The 14,247-nt window shown below is 50.7% G+C and overlaps 1 protein-coding gene across 4 annotated transcripts in view; it reads right to left on the bottom strand.

Moving 5' to 3' along the window:
- Positions 1-14,247, bottom strand: part of CHST15 (carbohydrate sulfotransferase 15) — a 74,674-nt gene that overhangs the window by 16,044 nt on the left and 44,383 nt on the right. For all 4 annotated transcript variants that reach the window (XM_057737384.1, XM_057737387.1, XM_057737385.1 and 1 more), the window contains exon 5: positions 11,715-11,871. In XM_057737384.1, coding sequence (XP_057593367.1) covers positions 11,715-11,871 — 157 coding nt within the window. The remainder of the gene's footprint in view (positions 1-11,714; positions 11,872-14,247) is intronic.

Below are 14,247 nucleotides of genomic sequence, written 5' to 3'. Positions count from 1 at the left end.
GGACACATGGGGAGAAGGCGTGTGAAGACAGGGGCAGAGATTGAAGTGTTACCCACAAGCAAAGGAATGGCAGGATTGCGGAAGCCACCACAAGCTGGGAGACCCGTGAAACAGATTCTCCTTCAGAGCTTCCAGGAGGAACTAACCCTGCCAGCGCCTTGATTTTGACTTCTGGCCTCCAGAACCGTGAGAGAGTTAATTGCTGTTGTTTCAAACCACCAAGTTTGTGACAATTTGTTTATAAGAGCCCCTAAGAAATGAATACAGATTCTAAACCCTGAGGAGTCATTTTTGCCAGCCCTCCTTCCCACCCTGAGACCCTAGAAGAGCGACCTGAGTGTGCAGGAGGACGATGGCCGTGTGGTCAGCTTTTCCGCAGAGAAATGAGGAGGAAAAGCAAAACAGGACCCTTACTTTCCCAGAGGGCACTATTGGGTCCCCCTGGAGAATCAAGCCAGTGCTTCCTAAGAATGTCTTCAATAAGCAATACTGTGATTTCCCCACAACGGCTCTCTAGGGAAAAAGAGTCAGATAATGACCTTGGATGAGTGCAAGCCACTTGGATGGGTTAAAACAATTCAGGAAATGTTGAGAAGGACAGCAAATACATCAAGAGCAAGTATCCAAATGGACCTCAAAACACTGGCGTAGGCATGAAACAGAGCAGGACCCTATGGTCCTTCTCCCCACGTCCTCCACCTGCCTTTTGTCTGTGGAAAAACTGCAGCCAAAGCGTAAGCGTAATCAGAGAAGTGAGAAAACGCAGAAACAAAGGAAAACAGTCCAACAAGACTAAATAATAAGAGTTTCATCATTAAACAAAGTCAAGGACCTTTAGTTCCTCTTCAAGGGCTACGGATAATATTCGGAGCCATATTCTGTGAGCTGTCTTATAGATACTGAAACCCCCACCAGGTGGAGAAGTTAACTCCATGATGACCAGACTGCAGCCATGACATAAGCTGCCACAATTCCAAGAACTGGCCTCAAGAAAATGGGAACAAACCAACCCTGGAACTGAAGATGAATTGTACTTAAAACAATCAAGATGACGCTGGTCAGACCACCAATGACTAATTTCAAGACGACTGTCAGAGCTGACTGTGCTGTTTCTGCATGGAGCCCCCTCCCTCTGTCTATAAAATCTCTTGCCCCTTGAAAGTAGATGGGGGGAGTCGGCCTTTGGACAGGCATCCGCCCTCCCCACCCCACCGGCTGCCGGCATCCAAAACAAGGCAAACGTTCCTTTCTACCAACCTTGCCACTTTATTGACTTATAAGCAGTAAGCAGCTGGACCCCCCTTTCAGTTGCAGGCACCCTCCTGTAACAAGTGGAAATGTAAAGACATAAAGCTAAATGTCCACATTTTAGTCTTTCAAACCAACTGTACAAGGATGAAGTAGGGGAAAGAGGCCAACCTGGAAAATACACAAGGGGTTTAGTTGACAAAAGTACATAATGAATCATCACAGAACTGCAGCGACACTGATGCAAACTCGAGATACATTAATAAAGGTATGGCATTGAGAAAGTGGGAGGGTGTTGCTCTGCTCCACCCTGGCAGGTCCGAGCCCCCAAAGGACACTTGCCTTCAGTGCTGGGTGCCAAACAGTGAGGGGGAAGGAGCCATTCTATCTGGAGAAGCAAGACTCGGCAGGAAGGATGCCAGCTTCAACGGCTAAAGGGCTCTTCAGAGCTGGGAGAAGACCTGCCCCAGACTCCTGAAGGACTGACCCTGGGTAGAAGGTTCAGGAAGAAAGACTGGTCTCATACAAGGGACACTTTCTCCAGCTGGCGCAGTCCAGCATAATGGGAGTAGTCCCAGCGGCAAGAGCCGTCAAGGCTGGAGGGGGTGAGGGCTCCCTGGCTGGGTGAGGGCCAGCTGACCCTGACCATCCCCCAGCCCCGAGTTTTGGTGCTGCCAAGCCCCATCCTGCTGAAGCACCTCATTTTCTGACTCTCAAACCCTCCCAAACAGATGGGTGTTACATTTGGCCAGAACTGTTTCCAACAGCAATTCCAAATATAAGTCCAAAGACATTCCGGGCCTTCTGTGCTGCGGTTATTTTAGAAGGCTGCTGGGGCGGCCCCGGGACGGTAGGCCTGCACTCGCAGGGGTGAGGCGCCTTTCCTGTGCAGGGCAGGGGTCCCGGGACCTCAGCACTGCTGGGAAGGGGAGTGGATGCCTGGTGCCTCTGGAAGGGATCACGTCTCTTCCCAGGGGGACAGAGGAGTGGCCATCATTGAGTTTGAAAGCCTCAATGTGTAAAATCTGGGTGGTACCCCAAGGTCGCAGCCGAATTCACCCAACAACGACGAGGCACTGCTCTGAGCCTAGGTGAGCAGGGGTGGGTGTACTGATCATCAGGAAAGCAGGGGCCGCCATTACTCCGTGGGGACCCCCTCCAGCCAGGATCACTTAGGGGCTGAACACTCCTAGAAGCTTCTCGCTGTCCACTCTGCACGTGGCTGCCCGTGGCTACCAAGGCCTGCCCTCCCGGAGCCCTGCGCTGGGCACTACACACGTATTCTCCATCCCTGTTCACGGCCAGCCTCTGAGGTGTGCGCTGTCATCACCAGTCACGTGGCCCAGGAGGCCTCAGGGCTGGCCCCAAACCAACCCCGGCCTGCCTGACCCCAAAGCCCACTGACCCAACAGGACCTTCGCTGGCCTCATAGTTTAGGGACGGAGCCAAATGAGCAGCTGACTGGAGTGGGGCACGAGCCGGTTTGGGGGGTTTGCTCGTTTTGAAGTTTTTATTGTTTTAGGTGCAGAGTGATTTGGAAGCAAAAGTCAGCACTGTTACAGAACTACTTAACAAGCTTAAGTTACAGGAGGCCCTCCCCTGGTGGTCCAGTGGTTGACTCCACGCTCCCAAAGCAGGGGGGGCCCAGGTTCGATCCCTGGTCCAGGAACTAGGTCCCACATGCCGCAACTAAAAATCCCACGTGCTGCAACTAAGACCCAGTGCAGCCAAATAAATAAATAAACATTACCAAAAAATATACGTTACAGGAGACTGAACAGCAATTTTATGTATAACAGAGCAGCAAACACTGAGGATGAACAGGAGGAGCTGCACTGGCGCAACCAGGAAAAGCAAATGCGTTTACGGAGCTCCATGCTGGGCATCTAGAAATCGCAGCAACAATAAACAGAGGTTCAGGTATCTGTCACAGTTCCCGTCCTCACCTCCTGATCTGTCACCACGTGGATAAGCTACTGTTCATTGGTCACTGCAAACGGCTCATTCGATTTTGCCAGTTTAGCGGAGATGAGGATGTGCACGTTGACGGCCTTCCCTCCAGGCGGGGCGTCACCTGTTCAGTGAGACCGCCCCCTGTGGCGGGTTTCTCCTCCTTTTGTGGTATTTTTGTTCATACCATACCATTCTTAAATTGAGAGATAACCCACACACCATAAAATTCACCCTTTTAAAGTGAACGATGTAGTAGTTTTTAGTAAATGCACAAACTGGTGCGAACACCAGCACCATCTCATTCCAGAACCCCAAAGGGACTGATGGCTTTCACCTGTCAGTCCCCAGAGGGGCCCGGGTCAGAAGTCGCTCGGATCCCCAAGCCCGAAAGGCCCGTGGAAGCTCAAGCCTCAGTGTCAAGTCCATCCAGCTAAGCGCAGGCTGCCAAAGGCCTGGGGCTTCCACATCTCTCCGTTTCCGCTCACCCCTCAGCCGTCTCAGGGAGCCGTGCTTGGAGGAGAGACTCGGGGCAGATGCTGAAGCTGCGGATGACGGGGAGCAGCCGATGGCTCCTGCACGGGCCCACCCCAGGCCATGCTCACCCTGGCTTCCCTGCGCTCCCAGAGCGCCCACCAGCCGGCGGCATACATGCAAACGGTTACATATCATCACCGGCAGCCCCCCAGCGGCTCACTCACACCTTCTAATCCACCCCCCGTGAGACTGTAGGGTTCTGCGGCTCCTGGAGGGTCGCATGCATGTGGTCAGCAAAGTGTCAGCCAGAGCGGCCCGACATTACTCTCCGTTTGCTGGCATCTGGATCCAAATCACTGATCAATCACTTCCCAACCTTTGACCTGGTGTCATCAGTAATGATTATATATATTTTTCCTACAAGGAAAAATAGCCATTTGATGTAGCTGAGAAGGAGGCCCTTTCGCGCACTGAATCACACACCATGAACAACTCATCATGAGGAACACTGAAGCAGGACGGGCCAGACCAGCTTATGTGGAGGAAACATCACAGCCTGTGCCTGTGGGTGACACTAACAAAGCTCATTTTCTGCCAGAGAAGAACCTACAGGTTTGGGGGTAAAAAGGTCCACAGGGATGCAAATCCTCCAATTTGCGGGGGTTGCCTGGGCCAAGTCTTCTTTTCCCCTTGAGCACCAGTGGGGTTCTGGGTCTGCCTCTCCTTCTCCCTGAGCATCCAATCACGGGCCTTGGTGAATGTCCATGGACGGAGGCAATGCCAACATCCCCTCTACCTATGAGCCCGGTATGGCTCACAAAGCACTTTCACTTGATGTGCCCATGATCCCAATACCAGGTGTCTCTACAGGTGAGAAAAGGCAGATGCACAGAGGACGGGTGGGGTACCCCAGGGTAAGGCAGCAGCAAAGTCAGGCCTAGATCCCCAGTTGGCAGACCTTACGGCAGAGCTATGGCCACTACCCCCCAGGCCGGCTGGGACGTGACGTGGACTAGCCTCACTCATCAGCCCCGCACTCTGGGTAGCAGAGGTCCCCGAACTCCACCTGGCGGCCCAGAGTCAGCGTTCCGTGCCCCCATCACCTTCCAGTCTCTGCAGACGGAGAACAGCGGGCTCTTCTTCCCGCAGCTCCTCAGTACACAGAACCTCCCTCTGCAAACAATCCACGTGGGAATACTCGGGTCTGCCGGTGACTGTGTAAACACTTCCCGAGAAAATAAACAGTGTTCCACACACAGGAGTTTTCAGTACGATGGTTTTTCCCCCACCAATAACAAGATGTGGTTCCTCCCCAGATGGTCGCTCCTGAACGGCCTTCAGAGAACAGGCCTGCGCCGCGCTGGCCAGCTCCTCCTCGCTCACAGCGCAGCTCTCTCAGAGTGACTTCATGTCACTGTCAGGGCCCATACAAAGGTGTCACAGTGACACCCAGAGAGGCAGCTTCTGAGAAGCAAAATGCCTGAATTCACCAAGAAATTAACAAGCAGCTCAGGACAACCCACTAGAGTCTTCACCAAGGCCACTGCTTAGCAGCCCTAATCCTCCAAGGCCTCAAAACGGGAAAAAGGAAGAGAATGAGACGGGGCGAGGGAGACCGGAAATTGATCTGTGGCTGTCGTCATGACCTTTATACCCCAACACACCCCTCCCCCCACTCCATCTCTGGCCCACAGTGGAGTTCTCCTAATTTCCCTTTGAGATAGTTTACATTAAAAATTAATCTCTCAGTGCTAAGGAACAGCCTGCTTTTTAATCCTCATGCAAATCTGTTATAGAGAAAACATTTCTCAGCCTTGGAGTGCCAGAGCTCCTCTTCTGCCTGAGAACACATCTCTGGCACTAAATCAGTGCTTCCAGAGACCTGCAGAAGCTGGGCACCCGCTGAGTCGCCAGAGAGACTCTCGAGTAGAGTCAGAGGTCCACAGCACTTCACAAGCATCAACCCGGCTCAGCTCCCTGCTCCGTGAGCTGGTTATTGCCCCCGGTCAGCATCTTGCTGTCACTGATACAGAGATAAGTGCACGAACCAAGCCCAGGCTTAGGTACCCACACACACTGGCATCCTTACTACTCAAGAACTTTGCAAAAGTGGGGAGCCATCCTGCTCATGGCTCGCAGTTCAGTCCCTGCACTGAAAAGACCTGCTCCCCCTACCCCCACCCCGAAGTGACCCCTCCCCAGGGCAGACACAGCCAATGGCTGGTGGGTGGGAGATGCCTTGCGGAAGGCCATCTCAGCTGCACAGCTCCCAGTGGGGTCCGCAGCTGAGACCTCTGTTGTGACCCTCCCTCTGTCAGTCCTGCCCTGCCGCCCCTCACAGGGACTGTCCCGAAAGCACTCTCTAGAAACCTCCTGCACACAAAATGCTGTCTCAGAGTCTGCATCCCAATAACTGACCTACAACGGAGGTGAAAAGCTTGAATCCTCAGTCAGACCAACATGGGATCGAATCCCAGTCTGGGCACTTATTAACCAGGTGACGGTGGATGGGTGACAACCCCACGGAGCCCACATACCTCACTTGTGACGCATCATGACAGCCCTCCCACCTGCTTGCAAAGTTCAAAGCAGGCAAAGCACAGAGGGCTTTGCACAGAGCCAGGCTGGAGTACGTGCTCAATCAACGCTAGGTCCCCACTAGACAAAGACTCTGTAAGAGGGCAGGCGTGGAAGGACCTTGCTCTCCAATGTATCCAGTGCATCCAGCACAGCAAGTGTGCTTGATAAATGTTTTGTGAGGACACGGGTGCTCAGCTGGGATACTATTATTATTTGCTCCTACTGTAGCCTAATAATAACTAATAATTATATAATATTTACCATTTGCCTAGCACTGTTTATACATGCTACACATATTAAGTTATTTAATTCTCACAACCCTAGAGGTAGTGAGAGAGGAGTGGGGAGAAACCTTTATCTCTAGTTTCAGATTCACATTTAGCGTCCTTATTTTACCAATGAGGAAATGAGGCACAGATAGGTTGAGTAACTTGCCCAAGGTCACACAGCCAGTGAGTGGCAGAGCTGGGGTTCAAATACAGACCATCTGGTCCCCAAGGCTGTGTCTCTACCACAATGATCCTGGGTCACTGCTCACCATCTACACACCCTGCCAGCCACTCTGGAGACAGAGTGAAATTCATGAAAGGCTCAAGGTTCTGGTCCAAAGGTTCATCCCCGCTCATCACTCTCTGTCCAAATGACCAACTGCACATAAATGGATATATTTCTTTAAAAGCCTCATTCCTTCCATTCCTGGTTTACCATCATAAATAGAATAATTATTTAACCAGCCCGATGGGTTGTTAAAAAAATAAATTTATAAAAGCAGTTGAAGAAAATAACTCCCCAGGTTCCAAGGTTTAAGACACTTGGTTCAAGATCAAGTTCTACTCTTACTGGATCTGAGTTCTCCTTCCCTTCTGAGTTATCTTCATAAAACATGAAAACCAAAGGCTCTGCAGGTGGTCATTTCCCTGCACTCTGGTAAGACTACCTGAAGAATTCAGACCAAGATACAGAGATGGTAAAGTCCGTGACCAATGGCACAGGACTGCTCTCCAAATGTCCCTTGACTGAACTACACAGGAGGGGTTGGCACCTTCCAGCCGTTTTCTGCATTTCTTGGGGGCTGTGACCACCTCTGCATTAAGAGTCAAACTCAATCAACCATCTCACCAATGAAGAGGCAGGAGGCCAATACGAGCAGTGTTGAAAAGAAGTCTTTTCCACTTAAGAACTGAACTAAAGGAAGAAAAATCCTGCTTGTAATTGGTGGCTTCTTTTTAACTAACTGGGCCGATTTAGCCTAGGAACTTGAATTTTAAAGTGTCGTTATCTCTTACATAGAGAAACTTACAATAGGAATTCTTAGCTGACCCTTTTGGCTCTAAGAACCAGCCCATCCACTTTCCACTATTCTCTCTTCCCCACCAGAAAATTAAATGGACTTGCTGTTTACACCTTTCTCTGGAAACTTTAAAGCGATTGCTTTGATTTTACTTACACTCCCAACATTTTCAAACCCTCTGCCTTTGATCAATTATAGAAACGAAGGCTAAACGTGCATCTAAAAGTAGAAATAAAGGTTTCTCCCCACTCCTCTCCAAGCCTATCTGTGGAAGGCAAGAACAATTTGGTCCATTCCCACGGGCAGCAAGAGACTCAGGGAATCTCCCACTCGCCGAAGGGGTTAATGGCTCAGGACCCAGTTAGACTAATGGGAACTTGGGCCCCAAGTGTTTGTTTCTTCAAGAGTGACCTCAACACCCAATATTTATCATCCTTTCTGGTTGGGATGGAAATGAGCCAGCCATTTCAGATAGGCCATGAGTCATGGGGTTCAAAAAAGAAGAAATTCCTATTGTTACATGCTCTTATAAATATTTAAAAAGCAACAGAACAGCTGCTGCTGCCAGTAACCCACACAGAAAATACATGCATGCACACACACTCCCCTGTGTGTTTTGGGGCCCTGCCACCACATGTGGTGCTACACCGGCACTTACTCTTCTTCCAGCTGTAAGGGCATGGCTTCCTGGGGGAACAGAGAGCAGCACGGAGAAAGCAGGTGTGGAAGGTAACCTCTGAGATGGACCCCAAGAGCCTCACTTCTTGGTGTTCACTCCCTATAATCTCCTCCCCTTGACTATGGCCTGGAATTGCTTCTCATTAAGAGAAGGTGGCAAAGGTGATGGGCTGTCACTCTTGTGCTCAGATCACAAAAGATGGAGGCTTCCAACTTGGTAGCAGCTCCCTCCTTTGCTGGCTCTGATGGAGCAAGCAGCCTCTGATGTTGGCGCGGCCCAGTGGCAAGGTACTGAGGGCAGCCTCTAGCCAACAGCCAGCAAAGAACGGTGGCCCTCCTTCCAACAGCCCTTGAGGAACTGAATTCTGCTTGAAAGCATATCCTTCCCCAGTCAAGCCTTCAGATGAGACCCTGCCCCGGCAACACCTTGACTGGAGCCTTGGGAGAGACCCTAAAGTAGGGGACCCAGGAAAGCTGTGCCAGGTTCTGACCCACAGAAGATAGTGTGAGATAGTAAGTGTGTTGTTTCCAGCAGCCAAGTTTCTGGGTGATTTGTTACACAGCAGTAGATGACAAGTACAGTAGGCAGCCCCGTGACTGGGTTAGCTTCCCGATGAGGCTGTTGCCATGACAACCTGCTCTTCTCCACGGCACCATCACGTGCGTCATGAGAGTCAATGAGTCACTTTCCTGACAAAGGGCAGCTCCTGGAGGGCAGGCACCCACGTATGTCCGCTCAGCACCAAGTGCAGTGCCCAGCATATGACTGGGAATCAATGAACATTTTAACTGAGGAACTCTTTCTGTTCAGTGACCACCAAGAGGACTCCTTGGGATGGCCATCCTGGGCCCAAGAGCCCTCTAAAAAGGGGACTTTGGGCTGAGGTCTGAGAGGAGAGTCAGGCAGGTCCGGCTCCTGGCTCAGTGTCTGAACCCGGGCAGCATGACAGCCCTCCCTGTTAAAAGCTCGCCTTTAAGGCACTTGTGTCCTCAGAGGTGGAATCAGAACCGCAGGGAGAGAGGGACACACTCAGGGAAGCTGGCCCTGCTCTCCAAGAGAACACGCAGTCCTTCTCTCCGTGCTCTCCGTTCTCCCTGCTCAGCACACTCCTTCCCCTTAACCACCTTCTTTCTCTGTTTACTTGGCAAACTCTTACTCAGCCCTCAAAACCCCGCCTGGCCTCAGCTCCTCCAGAACAGCCTTTCTGGACTTCCCCCACTAGGAGCTCCTTCTGTCTTCGGTGCCACATTTCCCCCTCCCTCCCCGCCTGGGGCTGAACCACAGATGGTAATGACCACAGCCACTCCTGTGAGCACCCCGTCCCCAGGGCTCCCACCACCCTGCGACAAAGGTTGAGGTTTCACCCTCTAGGCCCTCTGGAGTCGAGGCAGTGTGGCCTCCTGCAGAATGAGGAACAGGGAGATGTGACAGGAAGACACTGGGCGAGCACCGAGCACCCCCGAGAATGTTCCGGCCTCGTGAACTGCAGCAGGAGTGGCCTGGGGTGGGGGGGGGGGGCAGCAGCTGTGAAAACACCTCAGTGGGCAGCATGGGGTCACTTAGTCACCAGGCCTTTCCAGGCTGGTGGTTATGTAATCATGTCCACACGAGAGCACAGCTGGTTTGTGTCAACTGTTCTCAAGTCAAGGGGGACCAGCCCATGCCCTGAGCAGAAGGGCCAAATTCCTGCCTCCTGAGGTGTGGGAACTAGCAGGTAGGACATGCGAGCTGCTCCGAGGTCAGGGCTGCCTCAGAAGCAGCGTGGATGGAGTCCCGAGGCTGGAGGAGGTGAGGGAGGCAGAGAGGACCCCTCTGCAGCACCGAGACGGGCCCCGTGGTGCAATACGGGAGGGCTGTGGTGGTGGAGGCAGAGCAGCGGCCATCCTGCTCTGACCAGATGACCGCAGCGCACAGAGGTCATTTGCAGATGCCACAAGGCAGACGCGGAGGTAAATCAACAATTCGAAATGAAAGAAGCAAGATGTAAGACTGTATATTCACACAGCTGTGCACACAACACACACACACACTACACTTACCTGCACAGATAAGTAGCTTGGAAGAATGCAAGCCAAAATAAAAATAAAGACTCTCTGGGTGGGAGATTATGGTTGTTTTTAAAATTGTCGTCATTGGCAAGGCTATGGGGCCAGGAACATACTCCACCCAAGGAAGGAACCAGGGGGTATTAGTGTCCTAGGACTGCTGTAACACAGGACCACAAACGTGTGGCTTATTACAGCAGGAATTTATTCTCTCACAGCTCTGAAAGGCAGAAGTCTGAAATCCAGCTGTCAGCAGGGCTGGTTTGTTCCAGGGCTTCTGAGGAGAGTCTGTTCCGGGCCCACATCCCGGCTCCTGGGGCTGCCGGCCACCCAGGGCTGCCTCGGCTTTAGACAGCATCACTCCAGCCTCTGCCTCCACGCGCACGTGTGTCCTCCCTGTGTCTGTGTGTCTCGGTGTCCAAATTTCCTCTTCTCATAAGGACACCAGCTCCTGGGTCAGGGCCCACCCTCATCCAGTGTGACCTCATCTTAGTCTCAGTCCATCAGTGAAGACCCTCAAGCTCATGTTCACACACATCTTGTTTTTGGTGGGGGGTGGGGTATAATAATTCGTAACAAGAGACATTTAGCCCAAAGGCAAATAAGACACAGGGCCGTGGCCACTGTCTTCAATATCCAGCAGGCACTCCCATTTAAAAGGATTAGACATGGTCTGCATAGCTCTATGGGGAAGAAATGGGTCCAAAGTGTGGACGCTCCCAAAAGACAGAGTTGGGCTCAGCACAGGAAGGATTCTCTCACAGAGCTGTCTGAGCGGGACTGGCTGTCCTGGATGGGGAACTCCTGGACCAGACTGCAGCCTCTTACCTCTGGTGCAGGGATACTGGTCAGGGGAGGGGGAGGGCGTGAACTAAATGATTTCAAGGTCCTGGCAGCCCTAAGAGTTTGCCATCCACAAAGGCATCATCAATGACCTCAGCATCACCCAGTGCTGGCCTGGCCACCCTCAGACTGTTGGTTCAATAGCGTGCTACCTTGACCTCATCCACACTGGGCAGCTCCTGCTCTTTACAACAAAGCAGCTCTGTCAGTCGTTTTCTTCCTTTTGGTCTCTCAAGGAAGGGTGGAGCTTGCACGTTCAGAGCCGACAGGATAAAAGCACTGATCAAGTTGGGAGACAAGGAATTCTAGGACCTTGACACCCCTGTTTCCAAGGGCACCTCTCACACACTGACCTCACCCAAGGGGCAGTGCCATGTCCCCAGGTCAGACCGGCCAGAGGCTGAAGGCCCACAGACCAGGGTCAGAATGGCTAAGGAAACAACCCACGATTTGTTTAGATGCAGTGAAGATTGCTCCAAGGATAACATTTACGTAAGAAATAGCAGTAACATTGCAAGTTAAGCTTGTTTATTTAAAAAGCAGCAGCAGCAGCTTCAAAACTGCCTTTTCTTTTCCCAAACAAAAAATCTATACTGCTCACCTCTCCACGGGGTCCCTGAGCATGACAATCAGTTTTGCATCCGGCTGGAAGGCGTGGATGAAGTCCTGGGTCAGGAAGGGGGGCTCACCACCCGTGCTGTTGTCGTAGAAGAACATCCAGGCATTGTTATCCCACATGGTGGAGGCACTGGCCTCCCCTAGAAACAGAGAACCAGAGAATGCTGCGAGTGAGCTGTGCTGAACTATGGGCTCCTGCAGAGCAGCCTGAATTAGGGGCCAAACCTGACTGTGATGCCTTCCTAAAAAGCTGCAAGCGGGTGAGTGGGTCCACCACGCTGGCAGACGGGATTCCGGGAAGAGGAGGCTGAGGACCACCCTCTGCCGCAGTGTCACCCCCTCCCCGCCAAGGACCTCCATCTGGAGATCAAGGTGATCCATGCAACACTGAGCATCCCTATTCCTCCCTGCTCCTCTCTCCAGGACGTGCCAAAAAACCTCTACTGGTCTGGCCTCCAATTTCACGGTTTACTTTTGTTCACGGCACACAACTCTGTGGCATTTTAAGGGCCCTCTGAGAATGTACTAGATGGTTCCCTTCAAAAAGCATCAGGGATGAAGGAGTGGTTCGGGGAAGCTGATCCTCATTAGGAAACTGCATGCGATCGACATCAGTCTCTCCTTGAAATCACAAGGGTCCGTCCCAGCGCACACTCGAAGACCAAACGAGGGGAAGGCTTTGCAGGAAGGCTCATGGGACCTTGGTCCTGTGTGTCCCCCCACCCCGTCGCCCTGCACACAGCTGGCTCTCGCTCAGTGCTGGCTGCGTGTACAGGAAGCTGGTTCTAACCCGTGTTTGATCATTGTCTGCATGAATGAAGCATGATGACATTAGACACATATTCTAGGACAGGGGTGAGGCCAAGACACAGACGTTTCAAAATTTCTATCTCGGATAACTGAACCAATTCTCTGACTTTCTTTTTTTAGGACAGTCTTCAGAGATTTAGAAGGAAAAGTAAATCAATCAATTAATTATACATTCGATTTCTCGACATTGTACATGGGATTGTATGATACATCTCAAAGTCACTTAGGGAAAATCTGAGCCAGAAGACTGCATCTCTCTGATCAGTGATGAGCACATCACAGGAAGGCAGAGCACTAGCACGGCCCTATTCATTCCGTTGGGTGTGCAATCACACCCAGGTGAACATTTCTATTCTGATCTTTCTTTCTCTTTTTTTTTAAAGAGACAACACCACAGAATACAGAAAAGACAAGTCAATGAGAAGTCCTTTGAAAATTCTCCTCACAATACAGAAGGGAATATTGGGACAAGGGGAGGATCTAAAACTAAGTTGTCACAAATTCTGTCAGTCTCATAAAAGAACTGGTTCTACACCTGTCCATCCATCCTTCATTCATCCTTCACCCATCCATAGAGAAAGCTCTGATTTGGTGTCTAATATGTGCCCAGCACTGTGCTTGGCATTGGGGACAGACGACTGAAACAAGACAGGCAACCCCCTTCCCTCTCAACCCTTACAATCTAGGAGAGGATCAGTAATTCAATAAACAGTCAGGGCCCCACAAGAGCACTTTGACAGGGCAGAGCAGGGGGAGAGCAGAGGCAGGGGCCTTTCAGCATGTATCAATCCCCACTCAGCTTTCCATTTAGCATAAAACTCAATCAACTCTGCTTCAGGTAAACATCAGAGCAGTAGATGTATTCCTTAGTTTTGATCTCTAAAGCTCAACGTAAACAAAACTAGGAAACCAAACTGAAGCCTTCCTTTTTCATTCATTATCTTAGGCTCAATTTTCTGACCCTAAGACACGTATTTTTAGCTCTTTCATAAGAAGATGAGATTTTCCCAGAGGCATATGACATGAGAGTCACAGTCAAATATTAATTAAGATTTGTAATTTGGGGTGTTAGAACTCAAGGCTGCAAGAAAATAGCTAGTAGTCAGTTCACACTGGGTGGGAGGGTGTGATTTCATCTGGCTCCTGGGACTTGATTTCTTTGAGTTAAAAATAAATAAATAAATTGGGGCTTAGGCACGTATGCCTGTCCCCCTGGACATGGGAGTCGTAAGTAAAGAGCCACCTTTCAAATGGTTGATTGCAATTCCTCTTAGTCACTAACAGAGTCACCGAATTTGAAGAATCAAAATATAATAGATTTAGGAGAATAAAAAAATAGCTCGCTGCCTCAGGTAACCAATTTAAGCAAAATATGTAATTCGATTTCTCTCTTTCAGAGGTGTAAATGTCTTCTCCTAAGCTGAATCCAACAGGGAGAGTGAATAGATATGTTTTTTTATAAAAAAAAATTCTTGTGAATTAAAAGAAAAGATTATTAATCAAACCACCTCATTTTGAATGTCTGAAGGCATTAGGTTGACAAGGCCTAAGCTTTTCAACAGCAATTAGTCACCCACGATGCCCTTGGGCTGCGTCTATTTCAGGGGAGGCCGCCTCTGTCTTCGCAGGGAACCAGCGGCCAGGGAGTACAAAAGCCACAAGAATTAAACTGATGACTAATCAGTTCATTTGGCATTCATGATCCC

The sequence above is a fragment of the Hippopotamus amphibius genome, chromosome 5, assembly GCF_030028045.1.
Source record: "Hippopotamus amphibius kiboko isolate mHipAmp2 chromosome 5, mHipAmp2.hap2, whole genome shotgun sequence".
Classification (NCBI taxonomy): domain Eukaryota; kingdom Metazoa; phylum Chordata; class Mammalia; order Artiodactyla; family Hippopotamidae; genus Hippopotamus; species Hippopotamus amphibius.
The sequence above is the reverse complement of the archived record's forward strand: the minus strand, read 5'-3'. Positions and strand labels throughout refer to the sequence as shown.